The 27,177-nt window shown below is 49.6% G+C and overlaps 1 protein-coding gene across 6 annotated transcripts in view; it reads right to left on the bottom strand.

The window, feature by feature from the left end:
• ADAMTS17 (ADAM metallopeptidase with thrombospondin type 1 motif 17) overlaps positions 1–25,520 on the bottom strand; it is a 352,116-nt gene extending 326,596 nt beyond the window's left edge. For all 6 annotated transcript variants that reach the window (XM_057724212.1, XM_057724214.1, XM_057724213.1 and 3 more), the window contains exons 1-3: positions 25,360–25,520; positions 24,514–24,884; positions 13,235–13,388 (exon numbers count right to left, since the gene is read on the bottom strand). In XM_057724212.1, coding sequence (XP_057580195.1) covers positions 13,235–13,388; positions 24,514–24,884; positions 25,360–25,441 — 607 coding nt within the window. In that variant the 5' untranslated portion in view covers positions 25,442–25,520. The remainder of the gene's footprint in view (positions 1–13,234; positions 13,389–24,513; positions 24,885–25,359) is intronic.
• Between the last annotated feature and the right edge of the window lie 1,657 nt (positions 25,521–27,177).

The raw sequence follows: 27,177 nt of genomic DNA, 5'->3' as shown, positions 1-27,177 counted from the left end.
CAACTGTTGAGCCTGTGTGCCACAACTACTAAAGCCCATAGGCCTAGATCCTGTGGTCCACAACAAGAGAAGCCACTGCAATGAGAAGCCCACACACCACAAGGAAGAGTAGCCCCCACTCACTTCAACTACAGAAAGCCCATGTGCAGCAATAAAGACCCAAACAGCAAATAAATAAAAATAAATTTATAAAAAAAGAAAAATCCCACAAATAACTCGCTAATTACATATGGGTAGATAATGACTTTACAGCAGGTTAAACAGCCTGAACCAAGTGACAAAAGTTGACATCCCCAGCAGACAAACTGACAGCACGTGCCTCCTGATGAGATGCACTGAGAAGAACACAACATCCCTTTTGTGGTATTCCCGCAGAAAATGCATAACCTAAGTCCACTCATAAAGAAAGAGCAGACAAAACCAAAGTAGAGGCTTCCTACAAAACAACTAGACTGTACTCGTATTTCTGAAGAAATGTGGTGATCATAAAGGAAAATTCTAAGTAACTGACCCAGATTGGGGGAGATCAAAGAGACGTACAACTAATTGCCAGGTGTGATTCTAGATTGCATTCGGACCAAGAAGAGAAAGCTATATAAGACATTAGCGAGAGAGTAGCACAGACATATGTATACTACCAACTGTAAAAGAGATAGCCAGTGGGAAGTTGTTGTATAACAAAGGGAGTTCAACTCGAGGATGGAAGATGCCTTAGAGGACTGGGACGGGGAGGGTGGGGGGGACTCAAGGGAGGGTGGGGGGGGAGTCAAGGGAGGGTGGGGGGGGAGTCAAGGGAGGGAGGGAATACGGGGATATGTGTATAAAAACAGATGATTGAACTTGGTGTACCCCCGCAAAAATAATAAATAAATAAATAAAATTTAAAAAAAAAGGACATTATTGGGACTACTCACAAAATTTAAATACAGATGGTACATTAGACAATAGCATTGTGTCAGCGTTTCATATCCTACATCTGATACATATACGATGGTTTGTAAGCGTTCTTAGGAAATATAAATGACTGTATTTATAGATAAAGGACTATGATATCTGCAAATTACTCCTCAAGTGCTTCAGAAAAAAAAGTGTGTGTAGAGGCGGAGAGAGTTGGGGAGGTTGGAAGGAAAGTGGGGAGGAGAGAGGGAGGAGAGGAAGAGAAAGCTTGGAGAGAGAGAGAGAGTGAGAAAGCAAACTACTGGCCAAGTGGGGGAAAATGTTAACAAGTGGGGAATTGGAGGACTAACAAAGGTCTTTGTAATGACAGCAAAATAAGAAGCCAACAAAAAGATGGGAGAATACAAGTTAAGGGTGTAAGGATAAGAGAACAAACAGGTTATTTTGAGTCTGGGTAACTGAACAAAAGTGGTCAGAACACCAGCATTAGGCTGGCGGAGGCAAGCATCGTCAGACAAGGATTTGGTTCAGAAACACCAAGTTACGGGGAGCGGGCAGCCATCCTTGCTGGCCACGGGAGATGTGCAGACAGAGAACAGAAAGATGAGGGGCTCGAGACAAACTGGGAAGACAGTGAGGGGGTACTGCTGCAGGGTAGAACAAGATTAGGACCCCAAGAGGAAAAAAAAAAAAAACAGCAGCGACCACAAAGTGCACCTTGGAAAGCATCAGCATCTGGAGGCAGGGGAGGAAGGGATGCTGGACCATGCCAGGCGTGAGGAGTCCCTGCTGGCAGTGCTTCCATGATGCCCGAAGATATGGCATAGAAAAGCTCCAACGGCTGGGACCACGCTTGGGTTCTGGGGGGACACCCCAGTCCTGCTGAGCCCATCTGGTCCCAGAGGCAAAGGGAAAGCTGAGAACTGTAAGAGGATGCTGGGGGCCATACTGGAGGCCAGCAGTTGGCAGGCAGTGTGGGAAGTGAGACTTCTGCCCTTGCTCCTGGTTCGAAATGCAGGAGCAAGGTGCCACTCAGAACACCCCCATCCCGTGTTTAGACACCCCTGCTTCACACTGCAGAGTCACAGCTGTCAGTCTGGTGGCTTGGTTCTCACTCTCTTTGTTTTCTCTCTCCACCCAGCCCAGCAAACTCCGCTTGGGAATCAGAAAGTCCTTCCAATCTGGACTACCCATTGGTTGGCACAGGAGAAAGGAGGGATTAGGGGACTGCGATGAGACTAGGGCCCAACCAGAATGAGACTGGTGATCAGCTTTCAATCCACATGTCAGCAATCACCCACTGGAGGGTCAGGTCCACGAGAAGGGGGACTTTAACCTCTTGTTCACGGCAGGATGCCCCATGCCTGGGACTGGCCCTGACACAGAGTCAGCATTCAATAAACACTGGCCGAGTGAATTAAGCACTGCCTTGAATAACAGGGCATATTATAGGTTTAAATACAGAGACTTGAAAATATATACTCAAGCCAATTTAGAGAAGACACACACACAGTCATTGAGCACATAGAATAAAATTAATATTTACATAAAGATTCATTCAAACACTACCCCCAGGCCTGGTTTATCCATTTTTCCTGATGCTCCAGCAATCAGCCCAGAAAGTAGAGCCTCCAGAGGGAACCACAAGAGCACAGGTGGGTCCCTCCAGGCTAGAGCTCCCTCCCAGATAGCCCTCATGAAGCCTCCAGGAGGCCTGTGTCTGAAATGCTATATCCTCTCCTTTAGAGATTCAGAGCTACTTTTACTGAATGACTAAATTTTTTAAAGGAAGGAAGGATGGAAGAGGGAAGGGAGGGATTTATCAAGATCAATGTATTGGATGAGATGGAGCTATATGTAATGAGATGGATAGAACTACAATCTGTCACACAGAGTGAAGTAAGTCAGAAAGAGAAGGACAAATATTGTATGCTAACTCACATATACGGAATCTAAAAATGGTACTGATGAACTCAGTGACAAGAACAAGGATGCAGATACAGAGAATGGAGTGGAGAACTCGAGGTATGGGAGGGGGTGGGGGGTGAAGGGGAAACTGAGACCAAGCGAGAGAGTAGCACAGACATATATATACTACCAACTGTAAAATAGTCAGTGGGAAGTTGTTGTGTAACAAAGGGAGCCCAACTCGAGGATGGAAGATGCCTTTGAGGACTGGGGCAGGGAGGGTGGGGAGGGACTCGAGGTGGGGGGAGTCAAGGAAGGGAGGGAATATGGGGATATGTGTATAAAAACAGATGATTGAACCTGGTGTACCCCCAAAAAAATAAAAAAATTAAAAAAAATAAATAAATAAAAGAAAAAAAAATGTATTGTTCACACAGGAAGAATTTTTTAACTGAATATACAGGAGTTTTTAGAAGGTAAGAAGTTTTCATACACTGTTAACATTTTTAAATGGTTAGGGACCCCTAACACGGGGCGCCATCTCCCAGCCAGGACCCCCACAGGGTCCTCTTCTGGTGCCCTCCCTGTAGTGCCTCCTGCCTTGAGGCATACGCTCCCCCCAAGCATAAGACCCTGGCCTTGCTCTTTTTGCAGGCTCTTAGCCCTAAAAGCTCCACTGGTCCATGCAAGAGCACAGGGAGGACAGGAGCCGCTGGATAACACCCCCACCACCTGTATTATTGGGACAGGTCTGGAACCTTCCATGCACGTCTCAGAGCTCCCGCTGTAGCAACGAAGCCCCTGTTGCTCATAGCAGCAACCTTGGTACACACTCACCTTCCACTGGATTTTCCATCGGATTCCACGGGATTTGCTCTTCTCTGTCTCTCTCTCCTGCTTTCTGCCCTAAACTAACCACCTGCACCCAAGTCCTCAAGTCAGGTTTGGTCTTAGGGAACCCATGGGCCTTTTCTATAAAGAAGACACCTTCTGTTTCAATACTTTCTACTTAATGGAAAACCATTTGTATTAGCCCACTTAACTCCCAGCAACCTGGTGAAGTAAAAACACTGAGAAAAGTATTAGCCCTCTTTTACAGATGAGGAAAGACAGGAATAAGAACATTAGCTGACTTTAAGAACCTCTGCATCTTGGGAAGCAGCGTCAGACCCTGCCCACGGCTGGCAAGACCCCGTCCATGGCTGTGTTCACTCCCAGGACACTCAGGAAGGCAGTGTCCATTTTACAGGATCCAGTAATGATAACAATAACTGTGTTCTTCCCAGACGGCGATTAATGTGCATCCCCCACCCAGCCAAACACCCCAGAAGAAAATCCAAAAGATTTCTTCAGTCCCTTCTCTTAAAAAGAAATAAGAGTGAGATCAAAGGGACTTGGATGAACACGTGGTTCACATAAAGCAAACGGCAGGATCAGAGACTCCCTCAACGCCGGTGAGAATTACGCCTGGAAGGCAATTGCAAACACAAAAATGATTATTACTAAACACCCACACTGCAAAAGGTGCCCCACGGGCTATTCCTGGAGACTCTGACCCAAGAAACGCTCACCTGGTGATCTCGGAAGTGCCCCCTCCTCCCCTGAGGACCAGCAGCCACAGAAGTGGGGGTGGGGTCCCGGCCTCAACGGGCGCAGGTGAGCCTGACCATCTGGTCTCCCAGGGAGATCCTTGCCCAGCCAACTGCTAACGTCCGTGCCAGACCCCCTCCAGATAAGGCGGTGGGTACACATCTGACATGCCACAGGGCACCCGAGAAACACTGCCAGGAGCAGGACAGCTGCCTCCTAGGGTCCAAGGGAACAAGCTCAAGAAGCATCCTATGGAATCTGAGATTAAATCATTGAGTGCTTTCTTTAGAGAGCAAGGAGACAGTGCTTGTACTTGAGGTCAGTGAAAGAAACAGTGAGTGACCTGGGTGTGTTGCGTTACTGAGGCATTAATGTGGTTTGTTCCTATGCTCCTGCCACAGGTAGCCTCCGCGTTCCTCTGCTGAGGGCACTTTACAGGGCCCGAGGTGGAAGATGTCTGGGCACAGCTGCCATTCCAGCCACAGTGTCCGAAACCTTGGCTCCCTAAAAGGATAGCGTCTGGGGAAGGGGTGCCCTTGAGACGGGGCGCAGGAGCTGAAGCAGCAAGAGCAGAGGGAGGGAGTGGCTTCTCCATCCCGGGGGCGGAGGGTGTGGTCGGGTTCTCTGAGCCGCGGGGAAGCACCGCGTGCTGGCAGCCTCTGGGTGCGGGTGGAGCAGGACCGCGGAGCCGGGCCTCCGGTGCCACAGCCTCTCTGGAAGGTCCCTGTCGTCAAGGATGGCGGCTACATGGAGACGTGTCATACTTGGAACAGTAAACAAGGGCTCTGAGAGGCCAGCAGACGTTAGGCCCAAATACTGGCCTAAAGGGGAGGGTCCGGTTTTACCTGCCACAGCGAGATAAAGCCATCTGGCCAAGACCCCAGTGCGACTCAGGAACGGGGGAGATTGTCTCTGTTCAGAGCTCTGAACGCCAGGGGAACGTGGGTGAGTCTCTGGTGCACATCCCCCAGCCTGTGCCCCCCCTCCCCCCCCCCCCCACACACACATCACTCTTACGGTCTAGATTTCCTAAGGAAAATCACTGAAGTAGACATCACTCTTGGACTTGTGAGAAGGTCCTGGGGCACTGGCCAAAAAGGCATGTGAAATCACTCCGTGAAGAAGCTCCCACAGCCCAGAGCACGCTTGTAGAAGATGGGGGCAGTGGGGGCTAAGAGAGCAGGGGACACATTAGCCTAAACTGAGTTCACAGTGTAAGATTACGATCCACACAGGAAAACGGTCCAGTTTAAAAGAAAGTGAGCAAATTCAACGAATAGGAAGATCAGGACCCCACAAAATTCAGAAAGTGGAATAATTCAAAAAAGACTTAGAATAATTATGTTAAAAATAACCAGTGATAAAGGAAAGGAAAAATCATAATGAAAAAACAAGACACTATAAAAAGGACAGACAGAATTGGAAAAGAATGCAATATAACTTCTAGATGTATAGATTATAATCGCTAAAATTAAAAACTCAGTAGGTGGACTAAATGGAGATTAGACCCAGTTTAAGAGAAATGTGGTGAACTGGGAGACCAATGAGAAGAATTACCCAGAATACAGAATGTAGACATAAAAAGACCAAACACATAAAAAGAAGTTACAAAACATGGAAGAAAGACTAGGAAGGTCTATGTCAGCTAGCGGTTCCAGGAGAAAAACAAGCAGAAAACAGGGACGAGGCATTCTTCAGCGACGTGGAGGCTGAGCATTTTCCAAAATTGACAGAAGTCACGAATCCTCACATCCCAGAACCACGATGGGTCCCAAATGGGTGAGTATGGGAAATCCACCATGGATATACTACAGAACACAAAGATAATAACAGTTTTTAAACCTGGGGAGAGAAACTATTTACAGAGAATCTAAAATCAAAAAACCTTTTGTAGCAAAAATAGAGGACAGTGGAATAGGTCTTCAAAGTGTTAAGAAAAGATAACACTCAACCTAGAATTCTATATTCAGCTAAATCATCAATAAAAGTACTGGTGAGATAGACAGTTTTAGAAAAACAAAGATAATAGTGTAACCACTCACAAGCCCTGATTAAAATGTTCTTTAAGAAGGACATTAAACACAGAGACATGGGTTGCGAGACATACTGAGCAAATAAGTTGGTAAATATATAAATAAATCTAAATAATTTTAACTGTAAGAACACATAATGATGATTAAATGGGAGGGGACCAAAATATATAATTAAATTAACAGACAAAAATAACAAGGCAAATGAAAGCTAAAGCATTTGAAGGTTCTTGTATTATGAATGAAGGATCCCTGATACTTTTAGAGTTCCCTAGGACAATTTTTTTAAATTTTAGGGTAACGACAACAAAAAAAAGTGAATAGATTATAAAATTTCCACACCAGTGGAAGAAAAAAGGGAGAATAAAGAAAAGCTGGTAAAACCAACAGAGGGAAATAAAAACAGAAATAGAAGCAAAGAAAAAGCATGGTATTATAAATGGAAAACAAAAGATGGTATAAATAAATGTAATTATATCAGTAACACCATAAATATAAAAATACTAATCTTGCCAATGAAAAAGATGTTCTTAAATTGGACATTTTTTAAATTCAGATACATATTACTTTTAAGAAACTATATAAAACATCATTAGAGAGAAGGATTAAAAATAAAACTACAGAAAAAGAAAAATCAGGCAAACTTGATATGGGCCACATTCTCTGACTGCTAAACAGAGAACTATAAATCATTTTTGATAGATGGCAAAAATACACGATAAAAATTTATAAATAATGTAAAGCTGTAATGATAATAGATACTAATAGAGAATGATAGAGAATACTTTGTGCCATACATTGTTGTAAGTGCCTTATATATCAACTTATCTAATCATCTTAATAATTCTATAACGTACATGCAACTATTATCCATTTTTACAAATTAAGAAATTTAGGCACAAAAAGAGTAAACAAATTACTCAAGGTCGTTCAAGCCAGTAAATGGTGGAGGCCAGAATTCAAACCCAGTAGGCCTAGCTGTAAATTCTTAAGTACTGCCCTTCCAGGAAAAAATTATTAGGGGACTTGGAGAATACTTAGAATTGGATACTGGAAATATTACATATCAAAATTTGTATGCAGTTAAATGTATGCATATAGGGAAATGTACAGCCTTAAATATGTACATTAAAAATTAAAAAAGAATAAAGTTTAATAAGCTAAGTATTCTACTAAAAAAGTTAGAGAAAAAGCAACAGGATTAAATCTAGAGAATGTTAAAAAAGGAATAATAAAGACATAAATAGAAATTAAAGAAAATGGGAAACAAAGAAGCAGTAAAGGAAGAAATATAAAACCAAAGCTAGTGCTTTGAAAAGATTAATGAAATGGACAAAACTCTACAAATCTCTAAAATAAACAAACGATTTGCATTTAATAACATGGATAAACCTAAAAAAATTATATAAGTGATAAAAGCAAACTGCACAGTACAAAGCCATTTATGTAATTTGTTAAAACATAAAAACAACACAACACGCAGTTTATGACTATATATCACAAATGCTATAATAGTTTAAAAAAACACGGATAGGATTCACACCAACCTCGGGATGGTGGTTTCTTCCGGGCAGTAAGCTAGAGAGATGATAAGGGGTGGGGTGGAAGGACACGACTCGTATCCATAAATGTTAATTTCTCTCAAAAAAAAAAAAAATGTTCCCAAGCAGATGTGACCAGATCTTAACATGGGTGAAGTCTGAATGCAGGGTATGGGGGCCTTCAGTTTTTGCTTTGTGCTTTTTCCCCCTGTTTTAAATATTTTACAATTAAAAATAATTGATACCTGCTTCTTTTGTTTACTTCTATTTCCCCTATGAGCTTCCAGACAGCAGGGACCACGCTCACCACAGTATGTTCATTGTCTACAGGGTCACTGAATACTTGATGACGGAATACACAGAAATGAGAGCATATGACCTTTAAGGGTAACTTCCGGTCTGAGTTTCTCAAGAGGCAAGAACGACAGATTCAAGAATAAACATGAGAACCTTTAGCTTTCAGCTCAGTGCTCTACAGAGTTTCCCTTTCCCACTTCACACAGAACAAGGGCGCTGAAGGGGTCCCCTGATATTAAAGAATGGGGGTACGACTCCTAATTATAACCGCAGCAGCTGCGGCTAGTGTTTGTTAGTTTTAAGTGACAAGTATGCATTATCTCGTTTAAGACTCACAAAACCCCCAAGAGTCAGATGCTATTAGTCAGGTACAGGTGATGAAAGCGAAGCTCGGTGGCCCAGTCCTTTCTAAACCTGCCTGAGTCTACACAGCTCCTTTCCTATTTGTTTATCAAGGAAAACTGTGAACAGATGATGACCAGCCATGACACCTATCGCTACAGAAAGGGTCCCTTTACACAGCCCGTTTCTAATTTCCTCTCGAGCTCGTGTTTGGGCCTCTTAGGCGTTTGTAAGTGCTCTTATGAGCATCCCCCCACCAAGGCGGCCGGAAGCGGTACCATCACCTCCTCACTGCTGTGTTCTTCAGCAATAACCCTAAGAAGCAGACAAGACCAGCACCATATCAATGTTACAGATGAGAAAACAGAGGCCACTGTGGGCTGAACTGTGTACTCTAACCCTCAGTACCTTCAGATGTGACCGTGTTTGCAGATAGGGTATTTAAGGAGGTAATTAAGTGGAAATGGGGTCATTAGGATGGGCTCTAATCCAATATAACTGACATCTTAAAAGAAGAAGAGATTGGAACACAGACATGCACAGACCATGAGACCATGCGAGGACACAGGGAGAAGACAGCCGTCTAGAAGCTAAGGAGAGAGGCCTCCGAAGAAACCAACCCTGCCGACACCATGATCCCAGATCTCTAGACTCCAGAACTGTAAGGAAATAAATGCCTGTTTTTCAAGCTGCTGGGTCTGTGGCAGTTTGTGCCAGTGGCCCCAGCAAACTAATACAGAGGTACAAAGACGTCGAGGGACACTTCTGGGGTCACACACGAGGGAGACAGGGTGGGGCCTCTAGCGTCATTCTTTCTCTTTCTCCAAGAATAATAATTCTTAAAATATTGGTGTCTCTTTTTGGACTTAATATTTTTATACGTGAATACATACTTAAAATATTAACACGAAAAAACTCAAAGTACAACTTTAATTCCATTTGTTTTGGGTTCTTCTTCCACTTAAGATGCAGAAAAACATGGAAAGACCATTACCACTACTGAAACAACAAAAAACACTGTATAAACGACGAAATCATATTTTGCTTTACCCATTGGAGACCTGAGGTCCCAAAGAACTTTAGAGGAACCAAACTTCAGAGGGATTGAGCCCTTCTTAATGAGCAAAGAAGTAGCCATGGTTATCCCAGGGCACAGGTGGGATGAGGAGTTAATTAGCATCTGATGAGGACTGTGTGAAGTTAGAAGGAACCAGTCAAAGTCTTATCGACCACATGGGCTGGAATGATGCATTCTACCTGGATTGGAGGTGTCCTGAATCTATTCCACCAGATTTTTACCTGACTTGCCGGAAGGCAGGACAAGGATGGAAGGCAGAGTGACAGCTCCACAGTCACGCGGGGACTGAGCTAAGCTCTTCCACTCCTGCCGCGAGACATCTGAAACTAGCGGTGAACTGAAAGGAATTCAAGTCATGGTCCAAGTCAACCCACCTCATCTCCTGATTAAACAGAAGTTTCTCTCTCAGCCCAGCTGCCTCTATCACCAGAAGAGAAGGCAGCTGAGGACAAAGCTGTCGGATACAGAACTGCCATGGCCAAGCCTGACCTGAGGTCCGACCTCCCACTGCTCCTCAGCTCCAGGAGGCCGTGGCTATGACATCAGTAGTGTTTAAGCCAGTTTGATTTCTGTCATTCCCAACCACATGAATCTTAAGGGACAAAAAAACACAAGTCCCAACCAATTATTCATTACAGAGTCGATACAGATATTATTGCACAAGTGAATTCTTACATAAATTAGCAATACACAATTTCTGAATCATTATGTTATCTTCTAAACACTCACTAAAAGTACCTTTAGAATGCTGTAAATGAACAAAACAACACTAAAAAATAATTGCCCTATTTTTTAAAAGTCATAAAAAAACAAACTATACAGCAGACATCAATGACTTCATAGGCACCACTGCTGAACGGTACTTGTGTTTTTGTATTCCAAAGAGCCCCCCACCACGCAAAACGTAGCAGAATTCCTACTTAGTGCCTCCGACTGCTGCCCACGGGCATGGCTACCCACAGGCCACGTCCAAGGGTGGAATAACACCAGACCAATGACAAGGCACGATTATACCTATGGCTGCCCTGCTCGGCCATAAAGAACATGTTCCCATAGGAAATCTTGGATTAATCTGATTAATCTTCCCAGGAAACTTCAGGAATGTATTTTGCTGGAGTCCCAGTAACTTTTCCCAGTTTCTAAACCCCCAATGTTTGAAAGTTAATCCAAACTAGATAGGGCCTAATTGACTGCTTATTAGCTAAGGCTCTTAGAAGGCCTATTGTCTTTCTCAACACAGCAACAAAGTTTGCTGTATTTCATACAAAGCGAGAAGGACCAGAAGCAAAATCTATACCCTTCTCCCATGTCTCTGTCCCTACCCAGGACAGAGCCTAAGTTGGCACCACTTTAATATACACATTGCTCCTGCCTGGCAGGGCATATTGACATGAGATGTAGGGGCTGGGAAGAGGATTATTTTTTTAAGCAAATTCAGAAATTTCTCTCCGTAGCCTTGCATGACTGCTCTTGTTTTAATTTCCATCACTTCCTCCCCACCCTGGTTTTGTTCATTTTACTTCCTTCACTGAAGGCAAAACAGTCTCTCAAAAGAGTGCCTCCAAACCAGCCTTAGGGACAAAACTGCAAACACAAGCACAATTTATCATTTTGTCAGCAATCCCGGGTATCACGCCCCTAAAGAGGATGGCAGCTGGTAATTAGACAAATATTCCATGATATCATCCACAGGCACCCGGCGTTTCTGGTTACTGACTAGCAGTAGACGAGCACTGGCTGGAGCAGAGGGAAAGTGAGAATAAAACATATTTGCGCTTGGGTTTCACTGTGTGGCCCCACTTGGAGGTTCTCACCTGAGAAAACCCACTTCCGATGGCCCACAGGTGCTATTACTCATGTTTAAAACATCTTAGCGCAGCGGTTCGCAGCGCCAGCTGAACATTAGAACCACCTGGGGTGGGGTGGGGGGTTTCAAACCGCCAGATGCCCGGCTGCACCCCAGGCCAATAAAAGCAGCTCTCTGGGGGCAGGACCCAGGTGTGACTAGTTGTTAAAGCTCCCAGGTGATGCCAGTGGACAGCCAGGGCTCAGAACCTCTGCCTAGAGTCACCCCCCTGCCTCTGAAACGGTATGTTCAGATCAGCTGCAGAAAATGCACAGAGATTTAGAACAACCACTAGTCATTTACTTTGAGAGGAGAGGGAGGAAAAATGATCCACCAAGACTGACCCAGACAGGGTCAGGTAGCTAATGTTTAAAATAACACATCAACATCAAGCCCAAACACACAAACCACCATCAGACTTACCAAAACCCCTGCTTCCTATGAAAGGGCAAATTTTAGTTACAAGTAATTTTTTGCTGAGATCTCGCTTTCCTGTTTTTATAAGGGTGCCGGAAGGAACACAGCAAAGCCCTAATGTCTTTTTCCTGAAGTTGCAGAGATGACCTTGATCCAGCAAAATCACCTGTGATACCTCCCTGCTCGATGCAGACGAGGCTAAGGAGGGTGAGTGCGTGGACAGAGTCAGGACGGCACGCACCAGCAGAGCCAAGCTGCCGGGCTCACTTATAAATCACAAAGCTGTCCTAAGGGAGTCATACAATCGATTTACTTCCGAGGGCGTTGGAATACTACACAGAGACACTATATTTTTATTCAAAGAGAACTCCCAAAGGTCAGCCGTGGGGTCCCACGCTCTCCAGGGAGGAAGTGCCACGTGTGGGCAGTAGGCTATCACCTCCATCAAGGGACACTCACAGGCAGACCGCTAGTGACACAGCACCATGGAATGTCCTTAAACACCTAACAGATGAGCCACAGGCTGCCTAAACAGAGGCCCAGAATACAAGAACCCTGGGTTCTCAGCCCAAGCTGCTTATTAGAACCCCTTTCAAAAACACATCCACGTCTCAACCCAAACTAATCACATCAGAATTTGGGGGGGGCTGGCTAGTGCAGTGTTTTTAAAGCAGCGGCTCTCACAGTTAAGCACAATCAGACTTATCTGGATGCACCCCCAGGTGGGGGCGTGTGAGGGGTGGGGGGACAAGAACATGCAGTTCTAACAGCTTCCCAGGTGACACTGCTGCTGCGGGCCCAGGGCTCACACGTTGAGAATCACCGCTTCACAGGCCTCCCAGGTGACTCTAATTAGTGCAGCCAAGAGCGAGCACCACTGTATAAGACGACAAGCTCTGGCCAGGGTGCCGAGGGAAGGGATTCTCATCTTAGCTCCGCCACCAACCTTGGACTTGATGAAAATAAGCCATTGAGGTTTTCCGGGCTTTAACTTGGTCCTGGTGTATAAAATTGAGACACTACACAAAAGACATCGTGAGTTCTCTCTAGAAACGCCTTTCTCAAAGGGCTACTACACATGAAACTGATATTAATACGCATAGAAAGGAAAAGAAAGTGGCCTTATGGGCAATTAAAAAAAAGCTTCCAAAATATACAGGGAAAGGTAAGTTCTCACTGACGAGATTGCGGCACATCTGGAGACACACCAATGGGGATGATCTGGGGACGAGCAATGGTGCCAAATGGGCATGTGCTGTGAGGCATTCACACTGCTCCCCAGACTCACCTGCGAGGACCTTGCAGAGCTGCCCGGGTATCCGGGCCTCGGCAGAGGGGCTGGGTGTCGAGGACCATTTGCGCCTGATCAGGTGCTCTTGTCCCTGGGAACTGTTGAGGGGCTGGATTAGCACCTGCTCCTTCCCGAGCTGGATGAGGCCAACCTGCCCAGAAAGAGGAAAACAGACATCAGTCATCCTCATTTACACTTGCCTGCGAACCCAGCAGCCAGAGGGTGGAAAGGCCACCTGGCTATGGCCTGGTTCCCATGCCTGGGCTTTTTCTTTGCAGGTTGCACCAATTTACGAGTCCAAGAATGAGCTCTTGCATGACTTGAAACATCTCACCCGGCAGCTGTGCTGGAGATGAGGCGACCGAAGGCAGAGGGTGGAGGGCACAACAGCACCCATTTTCTAGGTTCACTCTCAAAGATGATGTATTACTTTGGTATTAATTTTTTTAAAAAACATTTTTTTTCAGGCAAGGCTTTACTGGGGCCCTTGCTGCAGCAGCGGGGAGTGAGAACAAACAGGTTCCCTTGCTGGCCTGCGCCTATATGCTTACCTCTAATTAAAGCCCATTTAAAAAACTATTTTTTAAATCATCCCCCAAAAGTCCACCTGAGGAGGTACCTCCAAAAGTGTTGGGAATGAGTGACAATTATATCCTTAATAGGAAAAAAATATGTCTTTCTCCTGGGGAATATTTAAAATTAAATAGAGAGGATGGAGTCAGACCTGTAGTGTTAATAGTTTTGTGATAGAGATTTGTAGAATTTTTCAGTGTTTGAGAGAACTTGGCAGAGTATCTAATGGATTAGATTTGTGATTCTAATTTAAAGTGTATCAGTGATTTAGACCTGTAATTTTAAAATCTTACTAGGCTTATAAGCAGTATTAGAATGTATAAGGGAATTTAAAGACTTCCCATGTTTATAAGACTAGTTAACTCATAAGAGTCATTTAAGTACTTGCAAAGAGTTTATTTTTCAATCAGACAACAAAAGAACTTGAAAATGACAGTGATTACGTTAAATTTCTAAACACAGTTTTAAAGGTTTAAACGTTGTTAATCACCAAATTTGTAAACAGGATCATATGTTATCCAAAGGTCCCTTATAAGGAATTTCAAAAACTTGCTAGATTATAAATAGAACATGACTTGTAAATTGAATGAAAACCTTAAAGACTGGGATTCTTAATTTGTCACTTTAATAGAGTGACTATTAATTCTAAAAATATATACACAATGCAGAGAACTTTTCCCTTCATTTGCAACCAATGCTAACAGCATTAAAACAATTTGCGGAACTTCCCTGGTGGCACAGTGGTTAAGAATCCGCCTGCCAATGCAGGGGACACAGGTTCGATTCCTGGTCCGGGAAGATTCCACATGCCACAGAGCAACTAAACCCGTGAGCCACAATTACTGAGCCCTCATGCCACAACTACTGAAGCCCGCTCACCTAGAGACCGTGTTCTGCAACAAGAGAAGCCACGGCAATGAGAAGCCCGTGCACCGCAATGAAGAGTAGCCCCTGCTCGCCGCAACTAGGAAAGTCCGAGCGCAGCAGCTTAGAGCCAATGCGGCCAATGAATAAATATATTTAAGAAAAGAAAATGTGCCCTCCTGTCCTTCTGAGATGTCAAGAACACAAGGTAAACCTCCCACGAGGAACCTGACTGGGCCAGGGCTAGCAGTTCCCTGTGTTTGCACACTGGGCCCTGCGGTCCAGAGCCCCCTGCGGTCCACAGCCCCTGCTCCGAGCTCACGGTCAGCACCACCTTTGCGAGCACAGATTCAGGAGACTGAGCTGATCTGTCTTAGGCTATCATGAACATCCTTTCTTCTCTTTCTCTCTAACACTATTTTCTAAAAGCCATGACACTATTTTCTTTTTCTTTCTTTTTTTTAATATTTATTTTTTTGGCTGCACCGGGTCTTAGTTGCAGCATGTGGGATCTTTGTCGAGGCATGTGGGATCTAGTTCCCTGACCAGGGGTCAAACCTGGGACCCCTGCATTGCAAGCAAGGAGCCTTAGCCACTGGACCACCAGGGAAGTCCTGACACTATTTTCTTTTTTTTTAATTTATTTATTTTATTTTTTATTTATTGGCTGCATTGGGTCTTCGTTGCTGCACGCAGGCTTTCTGTAGTTGCGGAGAACGGGGGCTACTTTCCATTGCAATGCACAGGCTTCTTATTGCGGTGCCTTCTCTCATTACGGAGCATGGGCTCTAGGCACTCAGGCTTCAGTAGTTGCGGTGCATGGGCTCAACAGTTGTGGCTCATGGGCTCTAGAGCGCAGGCTCAGTAGTTGTGGTGCACAGGCTTAGTTGCTCAACAGCATGTGGGATCTTCCCAGACCAGGGCTCGAACCCGTGTCCCCTGCATTGGCAGGTGGATTCTTAACCACTGGGCCATCAGGAAGCCCCGGACACTATTTTCTAAAAGCAGTGGTTCTCAAGCTCCAGTGTGCATCAAAATCTTCTGGAGATCATGGAAGCTCGCCGAAAACATTCATTTCTAAGAAGTCCCCAGTGATACTGATGCCCAAGGACCACACTTTGAGCAGCACTGCTCTCCACCACAGCTCAGCAATTCCTCCGGTCTCAGGTACAGAGTGCACTCAAATCAAATAATACAGACTCCTGTACCTTCTGAAAGGATGCCTCAATACCAATCCTCTGAAAATAAATTAGATCAACTAATAAGATCACCTACAACATTTAGTCCCCAAAACACGGGGTGAGACCGTACTTACTGCTCTAAGCAGATTTCAAGGTTTACATTTCATTAGAACTTCTGCCAAGGACAACTCAGAGATTTTACTGCCCAAATAAAACTGTCTTAAAGTGGCACTGCATGACCTGCAGGGAAGCACGGCTTTCTCCCCTCTCCTTTGAAGTTAAAACTTGAGTTTGTTCACTATGATACTTTGGGGAGATTGAGGAAGTAGAGGCAGAGAGTGGCTGAGGGGGGCTGTGCAGATTCACCAGGGCAGTGTGTAGAGAACGCCTCCGTGCAGAACCCCTTGATAACCATCGGTGGAAACGTCCACGGTTGAAATGAAGTTGGCAGATACATCACAGTGCGTGAGATGGGTTCCACACGGAAGGAGGGCCGTGCTCCCTGGAGGACACGCTCAACTCTGACAGGGGCCGGAGTCTTCCTGAAATGCTCTGGCTGTGGGAGTTTAAAGGCCCCCCTTGAGTCTAGCACTTTCAAAGCTAGTTATCATTCACTCAGCCTAGCGTATGAGCCACAGGGTAAAAGGCCAGTTAGCCTCAGTGAGAAAGCCTACAGGTACGTGTACACACACACACACACACACACACACACACACACATACAGACGCGCGCATGCCGCAGCCCCTTGGAGAAGGTTTTGTTTTAGAAGGTCTTTTCTAGAGGGACCCACATGCTGGTTTCCATCCACTCAGGAAACAGAACGGCCACGCTGGTGAGAGAGAGACACGTGGACTAATGGCCTGTACTCTACCTGGCAGCCACCTGCCCTCTTGGGACCCAACTTTCAAGCTGGCCTTTGGCCAGGACTAGCACCTGGGGGGAGGAGACAGGGCACAGTCCTCCCCCTCCGGGAGGAGGCACCACAAGGAAGGAACTCGCCCCTGCCCCCTCCACGTGCTGTCACGAGGCACCCTGAAGCCTCGTTGATATTCACCGGGTCATCACAGTGATAACACGTTCTGCTGCAAAGTGCCCCTTATCTCCTCCTCCCCCTGCACCCCGCCCCCATAAAACACACTCTCAGGCCAGGATAAAAACTTGTCAGCCCTCTTGATCTTTCCCTGACCTTCTTTCTCCCTCTCCTTTCTCCAGAGGAAAAAAAAAAAAAAAAAAAACCCTGTGTTACGGGGCATTTGTTACAACCTAAAAAGTAGTTTGTTCCTTTGAGGCAGGATCAGAATTATGCCTCCTTATTTTTCCAATGTCTGCCACATCATGGTTACTCAAGAAATTGTGCGTGAACTGGACTGGAATGGAATGCATTCGAATGGAATGGAAATGGAATGAACTGGACGGGACCGGCTTGGAACAGAAGGCAACAGCACAGCCTTCCCGCAGTCCCCCTTGCTCAGTGGTCCTCGTTCCTGGCTGCACACTGCAGTCACTTGGCACGCTTCAAAAACTCCTGAGGCTCAGGCCCCACTCCAGGCCTCGTGAATTAGAATCCCTCTGGGTGAAACTCAGGCACTGGTATTTTTTTTTTTTAAATAAGCTCAGCAGGAGATTTTGATGTGCAGCCAGGGTCAAGAGTCACTCTCCTAGCTTTTAACTGGGTGCCAGCGACGCTGGCCACCTCCTGCCTTGATGCCAGGGTCTGGAAGTACCCTGGATGCACACTACCTGCACCAACCTGGGCCTTCCTCTGACAGTGGGGCCCTGCCCTTGCTTCCTGCCCGGTGGCCCCAAGAGCCGAGCAGGGCTGCCTGGGCTTGCCTTATTCCTCCGGTCACCATCTATGCTGAGAAGTGGGAGGCAGGGAAACGCTCTTCCAAGGCCTGCTCCCCTGTTCCACAGATGGCAGTGAGGAAATGCCTCGGGTTACGTTATATGCAAGAGGGCTGCAGACACCACCTGAAGAGGCAGAGCTGTAGGGGACTGGATGCCTATGGCAGACAGGACTGGAAGCCCTGAGGCCACTTGGTTTTAAAAGACAAAATAATCCTCCGTGAAATGGGGCTCTGAAAAGAGAAATCTTACATCGTCTAGGATTTGGTATCCTACTGACCATGTCTGGGTCACATAAAATGTATCAGGTGTAACCTGATCTTACAACAGTTCTGAGTGCTTCCCTTTCAGTTCTCTTTGTTCTGGAAGCTGGCTTTGAAGGGGTTCTGTGCTGCTTTAAGAGAGCCTTATAAACTGGGTACTGGTAACCCCACCCCATCCACGCCACCCCCGGAAGCAGGACTAGCTCTGCCTGCAGCTGGAAAAATGCGGGAAGGTCAGAAAGGTTTGTACCACTTCCTAGCACGAGGACAACTTCTCAGCGTAACGTGGCAAATGTCTTTAAGGAAATGGAAAGAAACCCTGCTGCACCCATGCTGTGCCACCTCCTGATGCTGCCTCCTCTGCCTGAGGGCCCTGCTCGTGACTGCTGACCTCGCCAGCCTACGAAGGCCACACTGGGATTTCAGCGCCCAGGGACCCCTCCAAGTCTCTCCGCTTCAGCAGGCCGCGGCTCCCGGGTTCACGGGACGGGGTCTTAGGCTGCCTTCTCCCTGTGGACGGGCGAGCACAGATGGTTGGAGAAGAGGGAGCAAGTGTGCTCCCAAGAAGGAAAAACAATCCTGTGACGGCAGGCCCTCCTGTAGCTGCCTCCGACTTTTTGGGGGGCCTCATCGGGTTGCGGGGGCTCGAACCTCTCCTAGGGAAGGAGCAGCCTTGACCCGGCACAGGTGTGAGGGGCTTCCCACCCTCCATGGGGGGGTCCCCCCACCCCTCCCAGAGGGTCATCCAGAGCCACTTTCAAAGTCCTGCTGCTGCCTCTGCAAATGTCAAACGCCCGAACACAGACTCCTGGCCTTGGTTCCAAAGCCGACCTCCCCCTTACCCATCAAGGGATACAGTCAGTCACAGACTCCCCTCGTGTAGCCTTCCTTCCTTCCACGTCCACCATCCGAGGCTCGTGGCCCAGCCCCTCTTCCCTCCTAACGCTCTCCTGCTTCGGTCCTTCCCACACTGCTCTCACCAGGGGCTCCTCCCCGGTCGGTAGCCAGAAAGGCCGCCCCATTGCCTCTAGGCCAGTGATCCTCAAAATGGTCCCCGAGCGCAGCAGCACCTGGGCACCTGTCAGAAACTCAAGCTCTCAGGCCCACCCCCAGACAGACTGGATCAGAAAGCCGGGAGGTGGGGCCCAGCAATGGGTGTACCAAATCCCGCAGGGAACACTGATGCCCGCTCAAGGCTGAGAACCACTGGGCTAGGATAAATTCTACATGCCTTAAGTTGGCACCCAGGGCCCCGCCTCATCTAATCCAGACACCTGTCCCTTCAGTTCATCGCCTATCTCAGTCAGCTCGTGGGCCCCTTACCTCAGGAAGGACCTGGCCCGGAGGCTTGGCCATCACTCCTCCCACCTGGAACCTGGGCCCCACCCTCTTCAGCGCCACCTGAAGGACCCGCCCCACCCCATCAGACCCCAGAGCCACCCCCTGCCCTCCGCACCAGCCACCCTGCCGGCTCCAGTGCACCTTCCCTCCTCTGCAACCCCGGACTGCCTTCCGAGACAGGGCCCCACCTCGGAGGGTCCTACACACGGCGGCTGTGTGATAATGACCGGTTCACTTAGTGAATGGTGCTGACTGATTGGCTGACTTACAACTGGGAAAGTCCGAGAACGGCCTGTGGGGCAAGAGAAGAAATGTGTTTTCCATGCCTTAATATGCCAGGCTCTCACTAAATGATTTCAGACTTTATCATACTTCATTCTCTCAACAGCCACACAAGGCCAATGTTATTTACCCCTGTATGGCTGCAGACAGGAGGTAACTCACTCAAGATCACAGCCCAGAACGGCCGTGCAGTCTTACTTCCTAAGGAACACGAGTGTGACGGTACATCTGTGTGCCTGTGTGCAGAAGCGTGCACGGGGAAAGGTTCACCACCGACCCTGAGTGGTTCCCTCAGACATACTGGCTGCAAAAGCATCTCCTGGTGCACACATCCAAGGTCAGGCAGCTGCAGCATCTCAGAGTTCAGGAAATAAGCTCCAAGAATGCAATCAGTCTAAGGAGACATCTTCAGTTCATCATTCCATCTTGTACTTCTTTTTCTTTTTAAAAATGTTGCCAACTAAATAAAAGTTCAGATGGGAAAATCTAGTTACATACCCTGGTTAGTAACTAGGTAAGGTTAGGTATCCTAGGTGACAGTCAGGGGCAGCCTGACGCCCGCGAGCGGTGGGTACAGAAAGTCACCGCGAGGCAGAGTCAACGTCCTTCCTGAGGAGGTGGTGAGAGGCCTTAGAATTCTCTGCCCCAAGTTCCCCTCTTTAATTCCTCCACACCCCAAATTTCACAAGTGTCTCTTCCCTTCTTACATAATATCCACTCAAGTGTTTCTTTTCACAAAACTAAAAAATGTGCTTTGCATTTATCAAATATACTTATGCTGTGCATGATAAATTCTTCAGCAATATTAGTTGATGACTAAAGACTGTGTGCCTTCCCCACACCTGTATCAATACAGTGATGCAGGATAACATCGTTTGGTCTATTTGCTCCCTTCCAAATGGTCTCCACACCACATACTTTTTGCCAACACTCATTCCTACTCAGCAGTAAGCGATCAAGTGATGCTGCATTAAAGAGCTGGGCAACTTTGTGCTCAAGGAGACGTGGGTTGGGTAACTCTAAAGGGAGAGGCGGCAACCTCCCAAACCAGCCCCTGCGCTGTTGAAGCCAGGCTGCCCTCTTGGGAATGTGGTCCCCCACCTCTTCTAAGCCACCTGCTCACTGCTTGCCTGGCCTCAGCCCCCCTGTTCTCCCCTGGACTACACTTCTTCCCCTACGGGAGAGGTGAGCATCCTCACAAAAGCTCCTGAGCAGACCGGGAGGAAGAGCTATGGGAACTAACACTGGAAGAAGCAGCACAGTTAAGGGGCGACCACAGGGATCCCCCGCGCTGAGGTCGGCACCAGACATAGCCAGGACGGCTGGGTCCCCAGGTCCCCAGTGAGCAGCCTGGGTGAGAGGGACCACAAGCCAGCGTCCTGAGGAGTGCGGCTGTGACTGCAGAGAAGGCACGCTGGGACTATCCTGGACCTTCTGTCCCTTCAGGGTGGCTGGGAAAATGGGCCACAGCCCAGACCTCCTGGGCTGGTCCCATGTGGCCCCAGCACCTCACCTACAGCACCCCGCCACGGGCCGTGGCCTCAGCCAAGAAGGGGTGGACAGACTCCGGGCGGTGGACTCCCCTGAGCTCAGGATTCATGAAGGAAGGGTGGCCACGGCTCAGCAGACCAGCCCCCTCCTCTCTGTCCACCTTGCCTCACGTGTGGGGATGGAAACAGCCCCTCCATCCACTCATGTCAGACAAGCAGCCCAGAGAGTCTTTTCAAAGACTGACACTATCTCCGAAGTTCTACCTCCACTGCCTGCTCTGGTGAATTTCCACCTTAAGTGTCTTCGAATCCTGCTGGCCTTCCGTGATCCCGTCCCACTCACAAGAGGCAGCTGATCCAAACTCACAGAAATCCTCTGGGAGGGAAAATACCTTCCTTATATGCCCAAAGTTCATCACTTTGAAGTTATATGGGTATAGAAACTCTCCCAAAACCTACATTATGTCTGAGGACTCTCTGAAATGTAAATAAAATGAAGATGCACAAGCATAAAACAATTAACACTTGAGCCCCTGGTCTCTGAAGATCCAAAAAGTGCAGCTCGCTCAGCATGTCAAGATAAGACACAGAGAGGGGAAACGCCACACCCCCGCCGTCGCTGCCAAAAGCTGGGGGTGGGGAGGGGGCGGAATGGGCCCGAGACTGACGTCCCCAGCCCCATGAACAGCCCAGCGGTGATGGAATCCCGCACCTTCTGTGAACAGGTACCGGATGCCTTTGGAGACAGACAGCACAGGGGACAGAGCCTCCCTGCCCTGCCTCTGCGGCCACACTCCTCACAAAGCCGCGGTGGAGACGTGCGGTGCAGCGGGACCTAACTCACACTCTGCATCAGAATAAAGTTTTATTGAACACAGCCATGTCCATCTGTTTCTTTACCTTCCATGGCTGCTTTTGCACTAAAAGGGCAGTACTGGGTAGTTGTGACAAAGACCACATGGCCTGCAAGGCCTACAGTCTTTACCACGTGGTCCTTTATAGAAAGCGTTGGCCAACCCTTGCTCTACGTGATTCTTTAGACACGAGGCGGCTTTGGAATGCTCCCCACTCACCAAAACTCATCTACTGGTCACCACTCCTCCCCCACACCTCGTGGTTGAGCCTGTCCTCAAAAACACACAACACACATGCCACATCTCTAAGGGGCTTCCACCGTGGTCCAGAGGGACTAACGCTACGTTACCTGCCAGCTGAACTGTCGCAAGCGCCCCAGGGAACCAAAGTCAAAGTAAGGCAGAATGCAACACACACGTGGTGAGCCTACATTCCTGTCGCTTTCTTTTCTAGAAAGGCAGGACCACCTTGCCACCAAGAGGTCCACTTCAAGTCACCTGCTGTCTCTGGTCTCCCGGCCTTCTGCCCTTCCTCTATAGGCTGTACTTAGGAAGAAATGTCCAGTGTCCAGCTTACACGAGTGGAATGAGCAACGCAGACTAAACAACAGAAGTGTCTGCTCAAGCAGAAATGTAAAATCTAAAGTCTTAGAGGTCCCCCCACAGTTGGCACACACTGAACTCAGTCTCTTGGCCTCCTTCCTTTATCTAAAGCACAGCGCCCTCACATGGTGCCAAAGGGGAGGACAGTCTTCCTGAAAACCTGGAGGCCTGGAAGGGAACTCTCACCGCTCAGATGTCATCTGCGAGAGGGCCCAGCACTCGCTCTGTGAGGATTTTAAATCAATGGTATCCAGATTTCCACCCTCAGCTCCTTCACAGATAGCGCCTTGCTGGAAACTTTACACCAAGAAGTATAAACTCTGACCTCTACAGAAACTCACTAAACCGCAGCAAATGGGATTCAGATGTTTCCATGTTCAGTACAGTGATGTGACCTACACTTTAAACACTTTGGCAAAAACAGGAAAAATGATGTGGGCCTTCCAGCCCCTCCCAGAACATGATACAGCCTTGACCCGAGTGCTTCAGAGATCTGAGCCTTTCTCACCCCTACTTAAGCCTCCTCACCCACATTCCCCATCCCTGTTCCACATTAGCTCCTACCAGGCCCGCTCCACGGTCCATTTTCCTTGTTTAACCAAGGAAGCCAATCTCCCCCCCACCCCATCCCCCCCCCCACCCCCCCCCCACCCCCCCCACCCCCCCCCGTCCAGCACATGGAGATAACATTCTGATGAGGACGCAAAAAACCCTAAAAGGGGAACTGGTGAAGGCCAAGTCTTGGGAATTACTCCCCAAGTTCCTCTACACTGCTGTGAAGAGAGCAGACATCTCATACAAAGACTTGGACCCTCAGGGTTTCTGGCTTTGTTGCAGATTCGTGCCAACTTGTTGCACACTATGTAGGTAAGGGCTAGAGCGTGCTAGACGGTGGAGCAAGATAAGGTAGAGGTGGGGGAAGCGGTTTCCTGTGCCAGGGAAGGACAGACACAAAAGAATATCAGAAACCACTTCCCCAGAAGATAGAGAAACACACTCGGAGCCCATCCCAGGCTCTGCTGGGTGGCGGCAGCCCATCTGCCAGCCATCTGCGCTCCTTGGGGGCACAATGGAGAGGCTGAGAAGTGTCTGTCTGGACACCAGCATAGCCAAGTGAGCCACTGTGAACACAGGCAGGGCAGAGGTGCACGAGAACTTCCTCCGCCCCTCAGAGCACTGCCACAGGTGCCCCAAATGCGGCAGGGTGGCGTAGGGGTGGAATCCCTGCCACACTGAGGGAGCTTCTGGGGACAACACTGCTCACCACCAATGCAGGCAACCCTCAGGCCTGGCTGCGGGTGAGAGCCAGACAAACGCCTGCCTGCAGTGGAAGGTACAAATATTAGGAACGCCCTCCCTCTCCTGGTTCTCACGCTTCAAATAAGAAGAGTAGATGAGTGGCCTGTCGGGGGACGCCTCCAATCGGGGGACCCCTCCAAATTTCCTTTTCCGGGTATGTGAAGACTCAGAAGGACATAAAGGAGGTCAATGGTCAAGACTCCATCCCCACATGCAAGAAGAGATGAGCTATACACCTATAGATAGGTGTTCCCCATGACACCTACACACACACACACACACACCTGTGCGAGATGCAGATAGCATTCTCTCTACACCTGGCTCAAGGGCACCTACCGTCTAGGGGCTTGACAGACTTCATCTCTGCCGGACCTGTTCTCCCTGGGCGGGCTGCCGTGTATCTCGCTATACAACCGCATACCTGCGCCGGCCTGGCGCACCTCTGAGGCTTAGGACGGCCGGTGGAAGGCCCTGGATACTAGGACGCGTCCCCTTTCGTGCCCTCTGCTCCTAGACCCTCTGGAAGGTGGGGGTGGGGGGGATGCTCCCTCCCTCCCGCCAGCGGCAGAGCACCCCGGAGGCCCCACCCCAATCGCAGCCCTCCCCGGGGACCACCCCTCACCCCCTCCCTCGGCGCCGGGACAGGTCGCCAGGCAGACCCGGAGGGGGCGCGGGCAGTACCAGGCCGCCGGCGGCGCCGCAGGCGCTGAGGGAGACGAGGGAGCCGGGGTAGCCCAGCACGCTGCCGGAGTAGAAGCACAGCTCGTCCGGGCGTCCGCGGCGCCCGGCTGCGCCGGCCTCCTCCACCTCGAAGCCGCCCGACAGGAAACGCAGGTCGCGGCGCAGCTGCAGGTACAGGTCGCGCCCGAAGGCGGGCAGGTGCAGCAGCAGGGCGCGCTCGCCAGGCCGGGCGCGCGGGGCGGCGGGGGGCGCGCGGGGGCGCCGGCGCCTGCGGGGCCCTGGGGCCCCGGGCAGCAGCGGCAGGTGCGCGTCTTCGGGGCGCACCCTCCGCGGGAGCACCACCTCCACGTCGGCCGCCGCGTCGCCGACAGCTGCGGGGAGAGAGGAGACGCGTCAGCGCGGCGGGGCCCGCCCTCCCGCCCGCCGCGCGCAGGGTCCAGCGCCGGGCATCGCGCGCCAGCTCGCGGACAGCGCGGCCCCGAGTCGGCGCTCGCGTCCCCTCCCTCGGCCCGGCATCCCCGTGCCAGCCAGCGCCTCCGCCCGGGCCGCGCGCCACCCCCGGGAACGGTCGGTCTCCGGCGCGGCGGCCGGAGCACCTCCGGGGACGCGGCGTCCGGAGAGCCGGCGGCGGCGCGGCCGCCCGGCAGCCGCCCAGAGCCCGGTCCTCCGGCCGAGGCCCGCTCCGCCCCGGCCGCGGGGCTGTCAGCGTCCGCCGCCGGAGCCGGGCCGCGCGGGCCGGCGGAGGCCGCCGGGATGCCTCGGGAGGGCAGCAGGAAGGTGGCGGCGGGAGGCGCGGGCGGAGAAGAGGCGCGGGCGGAGAAGAGGCGCAGGGAGAGGGAGCGCTACCTGCGCCCGGGTCCAGTCCCCAAACCAGCAGCAGCAGCAGCAAGGGCAGGACGAGAGGAGGCAGCAGGGCGCCGTCACACATGGTACTTGGGAGGAGCAGCCCCCCCGGACGGTCGCGGCGGAGCAGGAGCGCGCGAGGCGGCGGCGCCAGCCGGAGTGAAGCCCTCCAGCCTTTGGAAAAAGTAATTAGCGCTGCGGACAAACCCAACGTGGTAAACCCCGAGCCCCGCCTTCTCCTCGGAAGACGGGAGGTGATTGGGCTCCCGCTGTCCCCTGCCCCGCCTCCCCCTTCGCTATTGGCTAGGATGGGTCTAAACCAGGGTGCGTAGTTAGGTTGTAAGCACCTTCTTACACGTGGTTTCTGGGCAGTGGCAGGGACGGGACACCAGGTGGCGCAAGGGAGCCGTCTGGACCCGCGCGATCCCGGAGGACCCGGGAAGACACCTGACTGGTCTTCAGAGTTTGTCCCCATCGTCGAAACCCTCTCTGACCGTGCTGCTCAGCTTCCCAAGAAGGCAGGCCAGAAATCGTCCCAGCCAACCGATTTCACATAAAAGCACATCCTCTCTGCATCTAAAGTAAAACCAGTTTTGGTTGTTTGTGGGTGGGCCCTTTCGCGCACCAGGGGCACGGCTTTGCAACGGATGCTACGTCCAAGGCAGCAGTGTTTATGCAAACCCTTCTCAAGCCCTATCGTCTTTATCCTCACAGAAGCCAGGGGAACAGGCAAGATCACACCCCCTTACAGACTGAGAAACTGAGGGAGAGAGAGCTTAAGGAGCTTACTAAGGTACCCAGTGAGTTTCTGTCAGAGAAAGAACTAGCATTTGTGGTCATGACTTCCAGCCTGGCGCTGCTCACTGCAAGCAAGAGCCCTCCAAGGCGGGCAGGAAGGAACGTCAGCCCCGTGTTACAGGTTAGGAAACTGGGGCACAAAGTGACAAAGCCTGGACTCGAACCCGAGTCTTCCAGCAACAGAATGAGTTCATTCTTTTCCCAGCAGAATATAAGTGAGGTCTGCAGGAAAGGTGATTCCCTTACCTTCCTGAGGAACGCCTTGTAGAAAACAAAACACAGAATGAACCATTCTCAGGTCTCTCCCCTTCCTTCCCTGTCTTGCCTGTTTCTGTTTTCTCAAGGCAGAGGGACTACAGCACTCCTGTTGGACTCTGCTTCAGGGCCTCTCAGAATCTAAAATTCATCACAAGGATTACATATCATCAGAAGGAATCCAGAGGTGAACACTGTCCAGCTTTCATGACATCTAATCAACCCTAGGAGTGGACTGTATCACTGATTCTCAACAAAGCCCAGCACTCCCACTACTGCAAACTTGCTGCTCTGTGTTTCCCCGCAGGTGTGGCTGGTGGAATCCTTTCCTGCTCTCTCGACCCCACCCTCCACTGCTTCAGGGGCTGCCATTCACTGCTGGGCATCTGAAGTTCCTGGAAGCCTCCACACATGTCCTGCTCATGGCCACGTTTGGGGCTTTTTCCCTCCCCTTTGACAGCAGCCTCAGCCAACTGAAAGTCCAGCAGCATCTTCTGGTGGCCCAAGATATCATGGTGAGCTTTATGGTGCAGCTTTGTTGGCCAAAGAGCCACCTCAGAAGCCTGCCACTTAAAGCCAGGGAGTAGCCGCCCCACTGCCTTGCAGGAACAATTCTGCTGTTGGAGTCTGCCTGAGGTAATCGTCATCAACCTATCAGATGGATGATGCTCAAATGCATTAGTCTGTAGGGACATGCAGACTGAAACAACAGCAAGATGCTTGGAAATAGCAAGGATTGGAGGGGACACTCTCCTGCCCATGGGTGGC

The sequence above is a fragment of the Hippopotamus amphibius genome, chromosome 2 (assembly GCF_030028045.1).
Source record: "Hippopotamus amphibius kiboko isolate mHipAmp2 chromosome 2, mHipAmp2.hap2, whole genome shotgun sequence".
In the NCBI taxonomy this organism is placed as follows: Eukaryota; Metazoa; Chordata; class Mammalia; order Artiodactyla; family Hippopotamidae; genus Hippopotamus; species Hippopotamus amphibius.
This window is presented reverse-complemented; position numbering and strand designations above follow the sequence as displayed.